The sequence below is a fragment of the Danio rerio genome, chromosome 22 (genome assembly GCF_052040795.2).
Source record: "Danio rerio strain M-AB ecotype USA chromosome 22, GRCz13ab, whole genome shotgun sequence".
Classification (NCBI taxonomy): Eukaryota; Metazoa; Chordata; class Actinopteri; order Cypriniformes; family Danionidae; genus Danio; species Danio rerio.
In genome coordinates this window covers 15,825,906-15,846,152 of record NC_141042.1, presented here as the reverse complement: position 1 = coordinate 15,846,152, position 20,247 = coordinate 15,825,906, and the positions used below count along the sequence as shown (strand labels likewise).

Here is a 20,247-nt window from a genome sequence, read left to right as displayed (position 1 = left end):
TCGTCTGTAAATGTTTCCATTGTCAAATTAAATTTAATAATAATAATTCAGAGAAAACAAATACAGATGTACAAGTTTTTTAAGACATTTAATTTAGAGATTTACATTCACTTGGTCATTTAACATAACTGTATTTTTTACAAGATTATACTCATCAAATGTCAGTTTAGTTAAAACTGATCAACTGTCCATATTTTACATATTGTCGATAATGCACACCCTATCCGCACGTCATCAGTTTTTTTCTCAATGACGTTTATGATATGCATTCATATTATGCATTCCTTTTATCAGTTTGATAGTTTTTTTTTTTATCTTTATTGGTTTCAAAATAAAAGTCACAACTTGAGTTTTCAGCCACGCAGTTCTGTGATGTCCCAGACCAGGTTAAGAGGCACGTCTTTCATTCTTTCTTCAAAGACACGATCAACACATTCACTCTGAGCCACGGTTAAAGAGTTCTTCCAGTCTCCAACTGTTCCTGAAATACAGTAATTAAAACAAATCAATACACTTAACATGCCTGATTATATGGTTAATTCTGCAAACATAGTGTTTTTTTACTCTTGCAATGGGATGTTCACAGTTCTGAATGATTAGTTCATAACAACAGACCCAAAAAATATACTCTAAAAATCTATTACTTTAATATGTCCAAATAAACGAATTAATAAATTAATTATGTAAGAAATGTATTCAAATGATTGTATATTTAATTCAATAATTAAATTTAATGATTTAACAATTCAACTAAATATGCTCCATTTGCACATTTAAACATTGCCATGCAAAAACTGATGTCTATATAGGAACAAAACTACTGTGAAAATAAATAGTTCTACCAACATTCTTTAATGTGTTTTTCTTTGTTCCTAACATAAGAAAGAAATGCAGTCAATTATGGTAATAAGAGTATTTTTGGTTAAATTTACCTGGTTCAATCTGCATCATCATCCAGGGGAATTAAGACTTGTTTAAATGATATGGTTAAAACAGCTTTAAATGCCAGTTTTTTATATTTCACTTTTCTTTTACCTTTGCGCATAAAAACTCCTTTCGGCTGATCTGTGACCTCCTGAGGAAGGGACTCATAGTTGGCCACAGGGTCTACTTTCATTTGGTTGAATGTTGTTCTTTGCACTACTTTATCGATGGCGGCATCTGACAGATTCTTGCCAACAAACTTGCAAATTTTCACAATGACAGATCTGAGGTCCTGATGGAGGATTTGTGCATGTTATTATATCTAAGAACACTTTGATATCTCTTGATGGAAAGATTAAAGGGTCATAAAACAAACTGGTCTTACCTTGATCATCTCTTCATAAGTCAGGATCAGGATGTTGTATTTGTCTTTGTTTGTCACCCATCCTTTAACATGGTCAAACCAGGAGCCACCAATCACTAAAATAAGACACAGCATTAACGTATTCAAGGTTTGAAAAAAAAAGTTAAAAAAAAGTGAAATAAAACAAGTTATGTGCCTTTAATTTTATGAAAATAATAAAACAGGAAATGTATATTTCAATGTTACATATATATTTTACAAAAGTTTGAAAAATTTTGTAAAAGAAATTTAAGCTAAATATCTGAAAAAAAAAAATGCATCCCATAATTAACTCTAACTCGTACCTCAAAAATAAGCTTTACAATTTTGTTTGGCTGCAGTACCAGACATTACCACCAGTTGTCATCCAGTTTCCATTGGTGATAATTTGAGGGCGCCCCAATTTCTATATATTTTTTAATACTTTTGGCAATATTTGTACATTACACATCAAATTACAAAGTAGTATGGGCAGTTTGGTGGTATTTGATTTTATTTGAGCCTCAGAAATAATCTGTAAAAGACATTTTGTTACTCATGGATTGCTGTAATTAAGTAATGATGCATATTCTTGTTGCAAATTAATTAATTACAGTTGCTCAGTAATATCTATGGAAAATCAGTCACCTGCTCAGTCATCAAGTTTTTAAATTATATATAGTTTGTCAAGATTGCTTTAATTGCAAATAATTGCACAGGTTAAAGGTGACAGTAAACACAAAACACACAAAACTATAAAAACAAACATTGGTAAAATTTATTTAAACTGAAGAACGTTGGAAATATTTAGAACATTTAGACCTTTCCAACGATAAATAGTTTAATTATATTAACATTTCTTTGAAATATTGTAAATTTCAAGCTTTTTGCCACCAGGATGATGACAGTTATTCATTCATTCATTTTCTTGTCAGCTTAGTCCCTTTATTAATCCGGGGTCGCCACAGCAGAATAAACCACCAACTTATCCAGCAAGTTTTACCTTCCAGCCGCAACCCATCTCTGGGAAACATCCACACACACACTCATACACTACAGACAATTTAGCCTACCCAATTCACCTGTACTGCATGTCTTTGGACTGTGGGGGAAACCGGAGCACCCGGAGGAAAATCACGCGAAGACAGGGAGAACATGCAAACTCCACACAGAAACGCCATGCCAACTGAGCCGAGGTTTGAACCAGCGACCCAGTGACCTTCTTGCTGTGAGGCGACAGCACTACCTACTGCGCCACTGCCTCGCCGATGATGACAGTTAAATGATTAATATATACATTTTATCAGTTAATATATAAAAAGAAAATGCAAAGAAAAAAGTATTGATTTATAAATTTACTTTGACTTGTATTTCAATACAGACAATTTGGGTTCTTGCATCACATTTAAAAAAAAAAAAATTGGAACAGTAAAGCATTTATCACTTTTTAATCTTGCCATTACTTTTCACAACACTTAAAAGACGTTTAGAGACTGAGGACACCAAGTGATGAAATCTTTCAGGAGTAATTTTGTCCCATCATTCTTGCAAACAAATCTTGAGGTGGGCAACAATACGGGGTCTTAGTTGTTGCATTTTGCGCTTCAAAATGCGCCACACAACTTTTATTGGAGACAGTTCGGGACTGCTGGAAGGCCAGTCAAGTACCTGTATCCACTTCCTTTGCAGCCAGAACTTTGTAATCTGTGCAGTGGTTTTACCAGTTGCATTTTTAAATGTGGTTTTACATTGTCTCGTTCAAATAAGCATGGGTGTCCCTGGAAAAAAAGTCAGCATATTGTGGTCCAAAATCTATACGTACTCTTCAGCATTAAAGGCACCATCACAGAAGAGCAAGTTACCTTTGCCAAGGACACTGACACAACACCATACCATGACAGACCCTTAATTTTGGACTTGTTGCTGGTAACAGTCTGGATGATCTTTTTCATATTTGGTCCGGAGCACACGGCGTCTATTTCTCCCCCCAAAAATGCCTGAAATGATTCATCTGACCACAGTACATGTTTCCGCTGTGTGATGGTACATCCCAGATGCCTCTGAGCCCAGAGAAGTCGACATTGCTTCTGGACACTGTTAACATAGGGCTTCTTTTTGGCACAGTACAGTTTTAACTGCCATTTGTGGATGTAACTATGTACTGTATTGTGGTACTTGACAACAGTTTGCCAAAGTAGTCCTGGTCCCATGTGGTCATGTCACTTATAAATAAATGAAGATTCTTAGTGTCTCCTAAGGGAACGGACATCATGGTACTTCAGCTTAGGCTTGCACCCTTTTCCCTTACTCACTAAAATTCCTTCAAATTCCTTGATTTTTTTAAATGATTTTATGCACTGTTGATGATGAAATATCCAAATATCTTCTTGTATTTCTTTGAAAAACATTTTTTTTTAAACATTTTAATAATTTTCTTATGTATTTGTTGGCAAACTGGGGATCCTCAGCCCATCTTTGCTTCTAAAGGACTAGACCTTTCTTGGATGCTGTTTTTGTACAAAATCATACACTGCAAAAAATGCTTTTCTTGCTTAGATTTTTTGTCTTGTTTCTAGTCTAATTATCTAAAAATTCCTAAATCAAGAAGAATTTTCTAGACAAGCAAAACACATTATCTCGTTTTGAGAAATAATATGCCAATATTAAGTGAGTTTTTCCTTAAAATAAGCAAAATAATCTGCCAATGGGGTAAGCAAAATGATCTTACATCAAAAGAAAAAACAAGATTATTTTGCTTACCCCATTGGCAGATTATTTTGCTTATTTAAAGGTAAAACTCACTTAATATTGGCATATTATTTCTCAAAACGAGACAATGTGTTTTGCTTGTCTAGGAAATTCTTCTTGATTTAGCAATTTTTAGATATTTAGACTAGAAACAAGACAAAAAATCTAAGCAAGAAAAGCATTTTTTGCAGTGTAACTACTATCATCTGTTGACATCACCTGCTCAAGATCACATCATTATTTAACCAATTTACCTGATTACTAGCCCTAAACTGCTCCTGTCCCAAATTTTTTTGGCGGTTCATTCCGCTGTGGCGACCCCAGATTACAAAAGGGACTAAGCCAAAAGGAAAATAAATGAACGAATATTTATTATGCATTCACTGACAAATGTATATGCACTATTTAAAATAGATGAGATATGATACAAAAATTAGGCTAAAATTTTAAAATAGTCTACAAGACAAAATTGTATATTATATCTTTAATTTATATGATTACATTACAAACTAGTGTTTATCTCATTATTATTATTATTATCATTATTATTTACTAAGAAATGTATTTGTTGTGCAAAAATGTTGCTCTTACTGCATCCTGTAAAGAAATTCGCTAACATCTCATCGTAGCTCGCAGAAGAATCCAGGTTTTTCATTTTGTTGGAAAAATGAAAGTACGACACCATGACGTCTTTGGGGTTCCTCATGACGTAGATGACCTGATAGCAAAAACAAACATTAAAAACACGATGTCTGACCTCTAAACAATCAAATCGACTGCAGAGTTTACACACTTTTCCTTTCTTCTGGAGAGCTTTGGGCATCAGCGGCTCCAGTAAATGCGAACAGAAGAGTCTTGGAGATGGACGTGCGTTGTAATCCTTCCCTTTTTCCCGATACTCAATCCAGGGCATTTGCTCATATGTGATTTCGTTGGCTTTCTCCGGGAAATCCTCCTCGTATATTAAAGTCATGATCCGTTGGGTCCATACTGTACCTAAGAGAGACATATAGAAATACACTGAGCTTTTAAAATGGAAAATGATAAATATTCCTGTTATATAACAAACAGTGATGTCTTAACGTAAGGTTTAGCTACAGCTAGTTTAACTTATACTGACATTAACTACATTTTGACATTGAAAATATATTAAATTTAACCTCCAAAAAGTATTTTCTTGACCTCCAAATTTCCATTTTTAATTTTGGTTTATTGAGGTTGACATTTATTATATTTTACACTCCTAAAAAGATGAAGATATGAAGAATATATTGTTTAACATAAAAAGATAAACTAATATAGATGTGATTTTGTCTATTAGAGCAGCAGTGCAACATGTCCAAAAATGCATTTTTAGATTTCTAAAATGTAAATTAATTTTGTGGAATACATTTCATAGACCTATATATCATGTTCTGAAACATATGTTTACCTTTATTCTACTGAGATTCAAAATTACAATGTATACCACACACTTACCAGATTTGGGGAAGGTAACAACAAAGACATCATCTTCCCTTGTTTCAAAATCCTTTATACTGTCAATATATTCTGGAGTAATGTCGTGATTGGTTTCCATAGTCAGGACAGTTCCTTTGTACTTTAACAGTTTGTCACTTAGCATTTTACATTCCTCCTGAGCCATGTTTGATTTCTTTCTGAGCCAGAATCAGCAAGACTGTAAACCGCGAAGTAGATCCTGTTACTGTATATTCAGAGCCAGATTTCATTGAGAAAAGAGCTTATCGTTGCTGTTACACAATATAGAGTTAAAGGGTTGTTTATTTATGACCAACCTTTGAACTGGGAGAATCAAAGTAAGTTATACATTTAAACAGGCGATGTAAAGTTCAAGAATGCATGGTCTGTAGCGTCACACACTCCTTATACTGTAAAGGTTCTCATTGACAATGATGGATCCACAGAACCATCTTTTAACACCTGTAGAACTTTTTCGTCTCAGAAAGTGTTCTTTTGTGTGGAAAAGATTCTTTAAATTATTAAAATGGTCACCATATTAAGTAAAAATGGTTTATGTAGCCATAGAAGAGAACAAAAAAAAGTTATTTTATCATTGTGAAGTATAAGTTAACGCAAGGAAACACAACATGCAATTTTTATATAAAGTTTTTCATTATAAACCATGAGCAAGTGTTTGCCAATAAACCTAGTACCTGGTTGGGCCATCCTTATTAGCAACACCTAAAAACAAGCGTTATCAATAACTTTTAATGAGACTGTTACATCGCTGTGGAAGAATTTTGGCCTGTTCATCTTTGCAGATTAGTTGTAATTTAGCCACATTGGAGGATTTTAGAGAATGAACCGCCTTTTTAAGGTCATGCCACAGCATCTTATTTGGATTGAGATCAGTGCTTTGATTAGGCCATCCCAAATCGTAAAATTGTCTGGCATATGATAATTATTATGATCTAATTTAGATTAGTTTATGATCATTTTTTCTGATAGACCTGCAATGCTTTTAGGGAACAGAGGGTAACATTTAGAGTCAGTATGATTACAAGTTTTTTTATGATCAAACTTTAAGGTTTGTTTTGTAACATTTTATTTGAGATTAGTTTGAGTGTTATTATTTTACTAATTATAATTTATCAAACACTTTAAAGTCATTCTGTGGCACTCCTGAAAGCTGTCTAAAGCCCTGGATTGAGAACTTCTATTAGATATGCTGACAAATGAAATACTGTGACAGCAGAAAATGTTTCATATTTGTCCTGTATTTTTAAAATGGGATTATTTTAGCCTAATTTAAAGGAATAGTTCACCCTTTACTTCAATCCACAAACTAGTACATTACTTTAATTTAACCTTGATAAATAAAACAGGATAGTGTTTTAAACAACTTGGGGGGAAGTTCATTTAAATTTTGGATTTGACATTCACGTTTGAAATCATATTATCTATGTTTATGATCTGAACTTGTTAGAACTTGTTCAGAATTTATGCTAAAAAACATAAAAACAAACATTGGTTATCCCACTATAAACATAAAAACCATAAAACTGGAAGACATTTAATTTACAGCAAGTTATCAGTTTTTTCTTCATGATATTATGCATTCCTTTTATCAGTTTGATAGTTTTTTATCTTTATTGGTTTCAAAATAAAAGTCACAACTTGAGTTTTCAGCTATGCAGTTCTGTGATGTCCCAGACCAGGTTAAGAGGCACGTCTTTCATTCTTTCTTCAAAGACACGATCAACACATTCACTCTGAGCCACGGTTAAAGAGTTCTTCCAGTCTCCAACTGTTCCTGAAATACAGTAATTAAAACAAATCAATACACCTAACATGCCAGATTATATATTTTATTTTACAAACACAAAAAACACATTTTTTGTTTTTTTATTTTTCTTCTTCTTCTCTTGGGATGCGATGTTCACAGTTCTCAGTTGAGTCATAACAATAGATTCCCCAAATAAAATTCCTCTGTAAAAATCTGTGACCGTAATTTATTCAAATAAAACAAATTAATAATTTATGTAGGAAATGTATGCAAATTAGTGTACATTTAAATAAATAAATAAAATATGCTCCATATGTCCACTGTGGCGACCCCTGATAAAATAGGGACTAAGCTGAAAATGGATGAATGAATGAATGAATAAAAAAATGAATGAATGAATGAATGAATGCTCCATTTGCATATTTCAACAAAACATTGTTTTACAAAAAAATGCTTGCAATTTTTTTTTTCAAAGTCGCTTTATCCATTTATTATTATTTTAATTGCTTGCTATCCTTAAAGGGACAGTTTACCCAAAAATCTAAATGTCCTCACCATTTACTAATGCTCAAGTGGTTCTGAACTTATGAATTTCTTTCTTCCAGTAATGCTAAACAAGATGTTCTGAAAAATGTAAGGAAAAAGCAGCCATTGATGTCTCTCTATGAACAAAAAATAGTGTGGAAGTAAATGGTGGTTGTTTTGCCCAAAACATTCTTCAGTTTAGTTTTCTTCGTGCTTAACATAAAAAAAGAAACTCAGAGATTGTGAATCTCTTTAATGCAATCAACAAATTAGAAAAAAAAATGGTGATAACAGAATTTCGTCACCTTAGAATTATAAGGTTCTATCTGACATTTTTGTCAAATTTGAGTTATTCATATGTTCTTAATAAATGACAACTTATTAACATGATGTGATGTTTTTTTTATTAAGTTTTAAGACTTTTTATTTAAAAAACAAAAAAACGTTTCATCTACAAAGTTGAACTCTAGCCTGCATTTCAAATGCACACTCAATGACCTATCAGCATCAGCTTCTTTGCAATATCGCCAGACTGCTCCATTGATAGTAGGAAAGACCAAAAAGAAACACTAAATCACTAAAGTCAACTAAAATCACTTTAGTGACTAAATAATGGCGCACCACACAAAATTAAGAAGAAATCTAAAACTGAAAAATGTGTGTAAATGTGATGATTTAGAAGCATTTTTTGACTGAGATGAAATGTTACAATTTACATTGTTGAAAAAGAAAAAGATATTAAAAAATATATAATATATTAAATGTGAAATATTTTTATTTTTGTGTATATATATATAGTCAGTGAAAATTTTCTTAGTGTTTATTAAACTCATTTGCTCATTGTCCATTTCTTTTAAAGTCTCAAATGTGATATTAAGCTTTGAAGGGAAAATACTTAATTTAATTCATGGGACATAATTCAGTAAATAAAGTTCAATAGTTCAGATAAAGCATAAAATTCAATGTATATTACCATATTAATTACATAAAATTAACAGCTGCACTAGATAAAATATTTAGCACAGCCTTATATGCTTAATTTGTTCAAGAAAAAAAAATTCATCGTAAAACATTAAATAAATGTTCTAAAAAGCAAAACTGTAACTTTCTCAAGCATCAGAATATTGTTACAACACCAGTTTATTTATTTTGTGATTGTATTTCTTGATAAGTTGTCCTTCCTTTAATGATCTGCCAGATAAAACCTTATAATTCCAAGCGGAAAATTACTTTTTAGAATGAGAAGGTTCTATCTGCATTTGCCCTGTTTGCTTTACCCCAATTTGCAAATGTAAGAGAGTTTTGATAATTTACATTTAGAGTACATTTAGGGTCTCTGTAATGTTAATGTATGAAAGAGAACTGTTACACACATGTTGTTTGCTGTATATGGAATGCAAAAACTTTAAAGCTCAGTATCTCAAAATCATTCAGAACGCAGATAGAACCTTATAATTCTAAGGTGACGATTTTTATTTAATTTTTTACCCTGTTCATCTGCATTATCATCCAAGGGAATTTAAGATAGCTCAAATAAGTTATGTTATATTTTTAGCAATGTGAAGCAACTGCTTCAAATACCAGCTCTTTGTGTCTTAATGTCTTACCTTTGCGCAAAAAAGCTCCTTTTGGCTGATCTATGATATCCAGAGGAAGGGACTCATAGTTGGCCACAGGGTCTACTTTCATTTGGTTGAATGTTGCTCTTTCCACCACTTTATTGATGGCTGCGTCTGACAAATTCTTGCCAACAAACTTGCAGATTTTCACAATGACAGATCTGAGGTCCTGATGGAGGATTTGTGCATGCTATTATATCTAAGAACACTTTGATAACTCTTGATGGAAAGATTAAAGGGTCATAAGACAAACTGGTCTTACCTTGATCATCTCTTCATAAGTCAGGATCAGGATGTTGTAGTTGTCTTTATTTGCCACCCATCCTTTAACATGGTCAAACCAGGAGCCACCAATCACTAAAACAAGACACAGCATTAGTGTTTTTAAGGTCACTGTTTTAACCCCTTGACTGTCTCCCCAATTTTTGATCATAGACATAAAAATGACATGTTCAACTCAATCTAAATGATTGCCAGTCTTCAATACTTTGGTGCATATATTTAAGCTTGTTCTTATTTTAATGATGACACTTGTCAGATTGTAGCTAAAGTAAAAAAAAAAGGTTTAAAAAGTGAAAAAAAAAATTATGTGGCTTTAATTTTCTGAAAATAATAAAACAGGAAATGTATATTTTAATGTTACATATATGTATTTTACAAAAGCTGTTTCAGCCCAAATTTGATGGAAAATCTAAACTAAACATCTAAAAAAAAAAAAGCATTCCATTTTTGAGTTAAGCTTTACCCTAACCTAACTCATACCTCACTAATAAGCTTTCAGTAAAAATTTGTTTGGCTGCAGTACCAGACATCACCACCAGTTGACATTCAGTCTCCATTGGTGACAATGTGAGGGTGCTGTTTTGAGCAATATGATATGATACAAAAAATAGGCTAAAAATTTAAAATAGCCTGCAAGACAAAATTAAAAGTTATATTTATTACATTACAATCTAGTGTTTATTTAATTTATTATTATTATAATTAATATTATTTACTAATAAACGTATTTGTTGTGCAAAAATGTTGCTCTTACTGCATCCTGTAATGAAATTCTTTAAGACCTCATCATAGCTCTTGGAAGAATCCAGGTTTTTCATTTTGTTGGAAAAATGAAAATACGACACCATGACGTCTTTTGGGTTCCTCATGACATAGATGACCTGATACCAAAAAACAAACAAACTTATTAAAACCCAGATGCCTGCCTGACCTCAAAACAACTGAATCGACTGAAAAGCTTGTACACACTTTTCCTTTTCTCTGGAGAGCTTTGGGCATCAGTGGCTCCAGTAAATGCGAACAGAAGAGTCTTGGGGATGGACGTGTGTTATAATCTGTCCCTTTTTCCCGATACTCAATCCAGGGCATTTGCTCAAATGTGATTTGGTTGGCTTTCTCCGGGAAATCCTCCTCGTATATTAAAGTCATTATTCGCTGGGTCCATACTGTACCTAAGAGAGACATATAGAAATACACTGAGCTTTTAAAACAGAAAATGATAAATATTCGCAAAATATATGCAAAGTTTAGCTAGTTTAACTCATTTCGACATTAACTACATTTTGACATCAAAATATATATTAAATTTAACCTTCATAAACTAGAATGTAAATCAAAATGCATTTTCATGACTTTGAAATTTATTTTGATTTAAATTTTAGTTCCTAGAGGTTGACATTTAATATATATTACACTCCAAAAAAAAAAAATGTGGATGGAGAGATGAAGAATACATTGTTTAACATATAAAAAACGACACACAAATATAGATGTGATTTTGTCTATTAGAGCGGCAGTGCAGTTAAGAAGTATATTAATTAAAAACTATACAAAACATGTCTAAATTGCATTTGTAGATTTCTAAAATGTAAATTAATTTTGTGAAATATATTTCATAAACCGACGGTTCATTCTGCTTTGGCGACCCCAGATTAATAAAGGGACTGAGCCAAAAAGGAAATGAATGAATGAATATTTCATAGACCTATATATCATATTTTAAAATGTATTTGAAAAAATAAATTTTTACCTTAACACTACTGAGTTTCACAATTACAGAGTTTACTATACACTTACCAGATTTGGGGAAGGTAACAACAAAGACATCGTCATCTCTTGTTTCAAAATCCTGTAAACTGTCGATATATTCTGGAGTAATGTCGTAGTTGGGTTCCAAAGTCAGGACAGTTCCTTTGTACTTTAACAGTTTGTCACTTAGCATTTTGCATTCCTCCTGAGCCATGTTTGTTTCTTTCTGAGCCAGAATCAGCAAGACTGTAAACCACAGAGTGCAGCCTGTTATATCCAGGGCCAGATTTCATTGAGAAAAGAGCTAATCGTTGCTGTTACACAATATAGAGTTAAAGGGTTATTTTATTTATGACCAACCTTTGAACAGGGAGAATCAACTTAAGTCTTTATTATTTTCATAGAAGCAGACTGCCTACTGACTCCAATACGACTTAGGATAGGAGGAGGGCTTTTATTCCTGGGACCCGATTCAAATGAAGATAGGAATATGCGCAGGGCATGGTTTGAGGAGACACAAGGGTTAAAGAGCCTGGCTTGTGCAGAGGAGGTGAACCAATGACTAGGAGCTGCAACAAGACAGGCCAGGGAGAGAGACTGGGACAACTCATGAAGGTTTAGGGCAGGGGGAAATAAGATTGGCAACCCTGGGAGTGCTGACAGGACTGGTAGCCTGGTAACCTCAGTAGGACTTAAAGCATGGGATCTAATGGCAGCGATGGATGCCTGTGAAGCTTTGGCAGGGCTGGGGTACAAGAGAGCGCTGGTTAACCTGGAAGTCAAAGGGGTACTAGCCAGGGGAATGGCGATAGGATTGGATATCCGAGGAGTACCATTTGGGCCAGAAGCTTGGGGAATGCAGGTAAGACCAAAGACCTGAGGAGTGTTGACAAGGCTGGGGGCCTGAAGAGCAACATTAAGGCGGGAGGCCTGAGGGGCTCTGGCTGGTGGTTTAGTAGGCCACAATGGAGAACCACATAGCTTGTGAGACTCCCATGGGGGTTCTGGCCATTCGTGGAACTCAGAAGATAATTCCAGCCAATTTTAAGACTTGAGAAACAACTTTTTCTATTCTTGGGTTTTGGGAAATGGCTCTGGTCATTTGGGGAGTTCAGTCGATAACCTTAGCTGTTTTGAAAACTCAGAGGGCAGTGTAGGCAATTCAGGGAATTCAGAAGATGGTACTGGCCATTGGGAAACACTGGTATGTACTGGTCTTCCAGGGAGCTCTAGAAGTGGCACAGGCCTTTTGAGGTGTTCAGGGGGGACTTGAACCATTCGGGGAACTCAGGAGATCGCTCTGGTTAGTTGGGGAACTCTGGAGACAGCCCTGGCTTTTTGTGGAACTCAGGAGATGGTCCTGGACGAGAGGGCAACTCTGCAGACCTTTTGAGGAACTATGGAGATGGCTCTGGCCATTCGGGAATCTCTGGAGATGGCTCTGGCCATTCAGAGAAACTTACGGAGATGGCTCTGGCCCTTCGGGGAAATCTGAAGACAGCCTTAGCCATTCAGGGAACTCTGTTGATGGTTCTGGCTGTTTAAGGACCTCTGGAGACAGCTCTGGCCGTTTAGGGAACTCTGGAGACAGCTCTGGCCGTTCAGGGTTCTCTGGAGACTGCTCTGGCCATTCAGGGAACTCTGGAGATGGCTCTGGTCATTCTAGGAACTCTGTACATTGCTTTGGCCATTTAGGGAGTTTTGAAGGATGTTATGTTTGCCAATAAAGCGCCACACAGGGGATTCATTGTAATTCTCCTCTATGTCAAAGGATGGCACCAATCTGGTCGTGAGGCCTGAATTGACAGACAGCGATGAAGTACAATTAATTGCGGAAATAGTCGATGGTGGTGGTGGTGTCTGCAATACCTGCTTCAGTGAGTCCACAAACACCTGAAAAGAATTGTAACCTCTGATCCAGTGACTATAGTGGTCCAGCATTCTGTCACAGAAGAATATGGGAACCAGGGCGATAAGTATGTAAACAGTTTATTATGTAAGGATGGAGGTTAAACAGAGACACATGAAACAGGTTGCAGGATAGAGATGGCTTGACAGGCGGGATGAAACGTGGAATATGATGGTAACCAGGAGAGGAAGGAACCAGACATGGAGACCAGACAGGGAACCAGGAGAGATCAACAATAGGATAGAGACACAGACACGGGAGATAACAAGGAACAGGGAGTGGTGAGTGAATCTGAATAAGTGTTAGACACCGACTGTATGAAAAATATTTTATCACCATAAAAACCTCTTTTTTGGTTCTTTATGGCACCTTGTATTCACCAAAAATTATATACAGAGGTGTGATAAAACGTTTGTCCCTTATAGATTTTTTTTTTTTTGCATGTTTGTCACACTTTAATGTGTCTAATCCTCATTTCTATTGCCCCTAAACCTAATACCTGGTTGGGCCATCTTTAGCAGCAACAACTATAAACAAGCGTTTTCAATAACTTGCAATGAGACTGTTACATCACTGTGGGAGTTTTTGGCCTGCTCATCTTTGCAGAAAAGTTGTAATTTAGCCACACTGGGGGGTTTTAGAGAATCAACCGCCTATTTAAGGTCATGCCACAGAATCTTATTTGGATTGAGGTTAGGACTTTGACTAGGCCACCCTAAATGTTCATTTTGCATATCTTCAGCCATTAGTAAGTGGACTTGCTTGTGTGCTTTGCATCTTTTAAGCCTGTTGTATGATAAATATTATGATCTATTTTAGATCAGTCATATGATCATTTTTCTGATAGACTTGCAATGCTTTTGGGGAACAAATTAAGGTCAGTCGTACAATCATTTTGACAATCTACTTAGACTTACCATGCTTTAATGAAACAGATACTAACATTCAGCCTTTATGATCTACTAAGAGTTATTTTTTATGATCAAACTTTAAGGTTTGTTTTGTAACATTTTATTTGAGATTAGTATTGGTTTTAGTATTTTACTACTAATAATTTATTAAACACTTTAAAGTCATTCTGTGGCACTCCTGAACTTCTGTTATAGATATGCTGACAAATGAAATGCCATGATAGCCGTCATAAACAGACTCAGCAGAAAATGTTTAATGTTTTATCTTTGTCCTGTATCTTTAATTGGTGTCATTTAAAGGGATAGTTCACCCAACATTTTATATTTACCCACTCTTTACTCAAGTGCTTCCAAACCTTTAGTTTCTTTCTTCTGTTGATCACTAAAGAAGATGTTTCGAAGAAAGCTGGAAACCTGGAACTATTGACTTCCAAGGTAGGAAAAAAAATATTGTGGAAGTCAGTGGTTACACGTCTCCAGCTTTCTTTAAAATATCTTCTTTAGTGTTCAACAGAAGAAAAAACTCAACAGGTTTAGAACAAGTGAAGCGTGAGTAAATCATTACAGTATTTACATTTTTGGGTGAACGATCCCTTTAACCCACATTGAAAATGTCACTGTTCAATGTCACGCAGTTCTTCTTAAATAATCAGTTCAGGAGAGTTTACTTTTTACTAGGGCTTTGTCCCTAGATAACCCCTTCATAAAAGTCATGTTTGCAGTTTTGAACGTGGATAAGAATGCAGTGAAGCAATCACAATAGGACAAAAAAAATCGATCCACAAACGAGTATGTTACCTTAAGTAAACAAATAAAACAGGATGCTGTCTTAATCAACTTGTGGACAAGTTCATTTAAATTTTGGATTCAACATTCACGTTAAAATCATAATATTTATGTTTATGACCTGAACTTGAATGTGTTTGCTGACATCTAGTGGTTAGAATGTCAGAAACATCCAAAAAGTCAGGAACCTGAATTTCTCCTCATAAAAACTCATAAAAACAAACATTGGTTATCCCATTATAAATAAAAAAAACATTATTAAAATCAGGAGACATTTAATTTAGATCAAGTTATCATTTTTCTCTTTCTGATATGTTTGTGATCTTCATTCATATATTATGGATTCATTTTATTAGTGTAAAAAAGTTTTAAAGAAGAATTTTTAAAATATCTTTATTAATTTTAAAATAATAGTCACAACTTGAGTCTTCAGCTACGCAGTTCTGTGATGTCCCAGACCAGGTTAAGAGGCACGTCTTTCATTCTTTCTTCAAAGACACGATCAACACATTCACTCTGAGCCATGGTTAAAGAGTTCTTCCAGTCTCCAACCGTTCCTGAAATACATAATACATAATACATTATATATAATTATATAATATTTATTATAATAATTACATGCATCATGCCTAATTATATTTTATTGTACAAACATTTCTGGATATACACTTTCTTTTTAAAGGGGCTGTTCTGATTGTTTATTATAGAGTCATAACAACAGACTCATCCTCATTTTTATGTAAGAAATGTATGCAAATTAATGTATATTTATTTAAATAATTTACCTTAATTATCAAATAATAAAAACAATCTTCTAAATGCATATTTAAACATACATTGTCTACATAAAAATGCTTGTATTTCTTTTTTATTCATTCGCTTTATTTATTACTATTTTTATTGCTTAAAGGGACAGTTCACTCAAAAATTAACATTTCTTCAATATTTACTCACACTCACACTCAAGTTTCTCTAAACGTTTATGAATTTCTTTCTTCTAATAATGTAAAACAAGATATTCTGAAAAATAAAGGGAAAAAGCCGCTATTGATGTCTATATATATATATATATATATATATATATATATATATATATATATATATATATATATATATATATATATATATATATATATGAATGAACAAAAAATACTGTGGAAGTAAATAGTTATTGTTTTGCCCCCCCAACATTCTTCAGTTTTTTTTCTTTGTTCCAATCGCAAGACAGAAACTCAAAGAATGTGAACTATCTCTTTAATGCAATCTACACATTTGAAAAATTATGGTTTTTATGGTTACAATTATTATATATTTTTAGCAATGTGAAGCAACTGCTTTAAATACCAGCTCTTTATGTTTCAATGTCTGACCTTTGCGCAAAAAAGCTCCTTTCGGCTGATCTGTCATCTCCTTAGAAAGGGACTCATAGTTGGCCACAGGGTCTACTTTCATTTGGTTGAATGTTGTTTTTTCCACCACTTTATTGATGGCTGCGTCTGACAGATTCTTGCCAACAAACTTGCAGATTTTCACAATGACAGATCTGAGGTCCTGATGGAGGATTTGTGCATGTTATTATATCTAAGAACACTTTGATAACTCTTGATGGAAAGATAAAAAGGTCATAAAACAAACTGGTCTTACCTTGATCATCTCTTCATAAGTCAGGATCAGGATGTTGTATTTGTCTTTATTTGTCACCCATCCTTTAACATGGTCAAACCAGCAGCCACCAACCACTTGAATAAGACACAGCATTAGTGTTTTCAAGGTTTGAAATAAATTATTTGAAAAGTTTTTAAAGAGTGAAATAAAACAAAAGTTATGTGCCTTTAGGTTTATAAAAATAATTAAACAGGAAATTTATATTTTATATTGTTACATATAATATGTATTTTATAAAACCTGTTTTAGCCCAAATTTGATAGAAAAGCTAAGCTTATTATTTAAACAAGTTGTATTCCATTTTAACTTAAGGTTAAACCTAACCAAAACCTAATCTATACCTCAAGAAATGAGCTTTTAGTAAAAAATTGTTTGGTCGCAGTACCAGACATCACAATCAGTTGACATCCAGTTTCCTTTGATGACAATGTGTGGACGGCCCCTATTTCTGTAAATTTGTTCACACTTTAACAATATTTGTAAATTTCAAAGAAGATTCTGAAGCAGTATGGGAAGTTTGCTGGTATTTGATTTAAACTGAGCCTCTGAAATAGCCTCTAAAATATATTTACATGTAGATTGCTGTAGCTAAGTAATGTGTTAAGACTCTGATGAGTATCCTTGTCACAACTTAATAAAAAACAGTTGCTCAGTAATATCTATCACAAATCAGTCACCTGCTCAGTCATCAAGTTTTTAAATGATATATAGTTTGTCAGGATTGCTTTAAGTGCAAACAATTTCACAGGTTAGGAGTGACAGTAAATGGATTTTGATCTTTTACTCTTCCTACATGATTTAAAACTAAAATCAGTGGTAAAATATGTATTTAGAAGACTTAGACCTTTCCAAAGGTAAATAGTTTAATGAGATTAACATTTCAATGAAATAAAGTAAACCCTAAGCTTCCGGCTTTTGAAATAGAGAAACATAATATTTACAATAGACAAGATGTGATACAAAAAATAGATTAAAGATTTATTATAGCCTACAAGACAAAATTATAGTTTATATATTGTATTTATATTATTTCATTACAACCTAGTGTTTATCTGATTATTATTATTATTATTATTATTATTATTAACTGTTTAATCTATTTGTTGTGCAAAAATGTTGCTCTTACTGCTTCCTGTAATGAATTTCTTTAACATCTCATCGTAGCTCTCAGAAGAATCCAGGTTGTTCAATTTGTTGGAAAAATGAAAATACGACACCATGACGTCTTTGGGGTTCCTCATGACATAGATGACCTGATACCAAAAACAAGCTTATTAAAACCTCGATGTCTGACCTCAAAACCATCAAATCGACTGAAAAGCTTGTACACACTTTTCCTTTTTTCTGGAGAGCTCTGGGCATCAGCGGCTCCAGTAAATGCGAACAGAAGAGTCTTGGAGACGAACGTGTGCTGTAATCTTTCCCTTTATCCCGATACTCAATCCAGGGCATTTGCTCATATGTGATTTGTTTGGCTTTCTCTGGGAAATCCTCCTCGTATATTAAAGTCATGATCCGTTGGGTCCATACTGTACCTGAGAGAGACATATAGAAATACACTGAGCTTTTAAAATGGAAAATGATAAATTTTTCTGCTATATAAGAAATATGACCTATTGCAACATTTAGCTAGTTCAACTTATACCGACATTAACTACAATTTGACATCAAAATATATATTAAATGTAACCTCCATAAACTAGAATGTAAATCAAAATGTATTTTCATGACCTTGGAATTCATTTTGATTTAAATTTTGGTTCATTGAGGCTGAGATTTAATATATATTACACTCCTAAATAAGTGTGGATGGATATATAAAGAATACATTGTTTAACATGTATAAAATAACAAACAAATATAGATGTGATTTTGTCACAAAATTTTGTGTTAGAGTAGCAGTGCAGTTAAGAAGTTTATTAATTAAAAACTACACAAAACATTTTCAAAAATGCATTTGAAGATTTCTAAAATGTCAATTAATTTTGTGGAAAATATTTCATAGACCTATACTGTATGTCAAATTTAAAAATATATTTGAAAAAATATATATATACTGAGTTTCACAACTACAGTATATTCTACACACTTACCAGATTTGGGGAAGGTAACAACAAAGACATCGTCATCCCTTGTTTCAAAATCCTTTATACTGTCAATATATTCTGGAGTAATGTCTTGGTTGTCGTTTACAGTCAACACAGTTCCTTTGTACTTTAACAGTTTGTCACTAATCATTTTGCATTCCTCCTGAGCCATGCTTAGTTTCTTTCTGAGCCAGAATCAGCAAGACTGTAAACCATGAAGTAGAGCCTTTTATATTCAGAGCCAGATTTCATTGAGAAAAGAGCTTATCGTTTCTGTTACACAATATAGAGTTAAAGGGTTATTTATTTATGACCAACCTTTGAACTGGGGGAATCATTTAAAGTTCACAATACATGGTCTGTGTGTGTCACACATTCCTAAAAATTACTGTAAACGTTCTCATTTGTTTATTTTAATTATTTGGCAGGGAGCATGTACATTAATTAGCATGGCTGCAAATGCACCAGAATTAGCCAGACATTAATGGTTCCATGGAACCGTCTGTTAACACCAGTAGAACCTTTTCATCCTACAAAGTGTTCTTTAGAGTGGAAAAGATCTGTTGGATAATTTGAAATGTTCACTGCATTAAGTAAAAAATGGTTCTGAGCTATTCCAGCGTTATGGATGTGACATTTGAAGTAAAAACTCAAAACATAAATTTGCATATGTTAACATTATTTTGAAACTTTTGTTTATGTTTTTCAGAACAACTGACCACACAGTAAAGGGAGCAGAATAATATCAATCTGTAAACATGTTTTGTACTTTAAATGATGGAAATAAACATGCGTTCCGGACATGACAAAAAAAGTCTGTGGGTTTACATTATACAACATACTTTGTACAAATTCTGTGAATAAAACTGCACAACCCAAAAGAAACAATCCTAATCAAAAAGGATAAGAGTTGGTTCTCTATAAAACGAAAATGATTGATTTTATTTTATTTTATATTTTCACATTTATGAGGAACAAGTGTTGTTATGGATGTGTCATCTCTACGTTATGGATGTGACAGATGTGAAATTGCCACTTGTGTGTCATTGGTAAATCAAATAGAATAGTTTGAAAACGTTGACAGAGACATTTTTTGCGTATTTCTAAAGTACTGTAAAATACTTGCTTTTTGGTAAATTTGTTTGCATGGAATTGCTCTTCTTTATTTAACTATAAAAGGGAACAACAAGTTCTTTTATCACTGTGAAAACCCTTTTTTTGGTTCTTCATGGCACCATCTATACATGAACAATATTATCTTGTGGTGTGAAAAAATTAGGTCTGAAAAAAATAATTTACCCCTTACTTACTTGTTAATGTTTCAGATCATCAATACAAATAAATATTAGTTTTAAATTAAATATTAGCTAACACAAGTAAACACATCATGCAGTTTTTAAATAAATGATTTTA

At 33.4% G+C, this 20,247-nt stretch overlaps 2 protein-coding genes across 2 annotated transcripts; both read right to left on the bottom strand.

Annotated features, from left to right (window-relative positions):
- Window positions 1-80: 80 nt before the first annotated feature.
- On the bottom strand, window positions 81-5,801 carry sult3st2 (sulfotransferase family 3, cytosolic sulfotransferase 2). Its single transcript, NM_001079947.1, is given in 6 exon segments — window positions 81-481; window positions 1,036-1,216; window positions 1,310-1,404; window positions 4,646-4,772; window positions 4,848-5,050; window positions 5,534-5,801. Coding segments are annotated over 6 exon segments (900 nt in total). The 5' UTR covers window positions 5,700-5,801; the 3' UTR covers window positions 81-353.
- A 1,374-nt stretch (window positions 5,802-7,175) lies between these two features.
- Window positions 7,176-19,103, bottom strand: sult3st3 (sulfotransferase family 3, cytosolic sulfotransferase 3; the record flags this gene model as incomplete). The annotated part of the gene is given in 6 exon segments (NM_001082876.1): window positions 7,176-7,328; window positions 16,453-16,633; window positions 16,727-16,821; window positions 17,874-18,000; window positions 18,080-18,282; window positions 18,841-19,103. Coding segments are annotated over 6 exon segments (900 nt in total). The 5' UTR covers window positions 19,007-19,103.
- Between the last annotated feature and the right edge of the window lie 1,144 nt (window positions 19,104-20,247).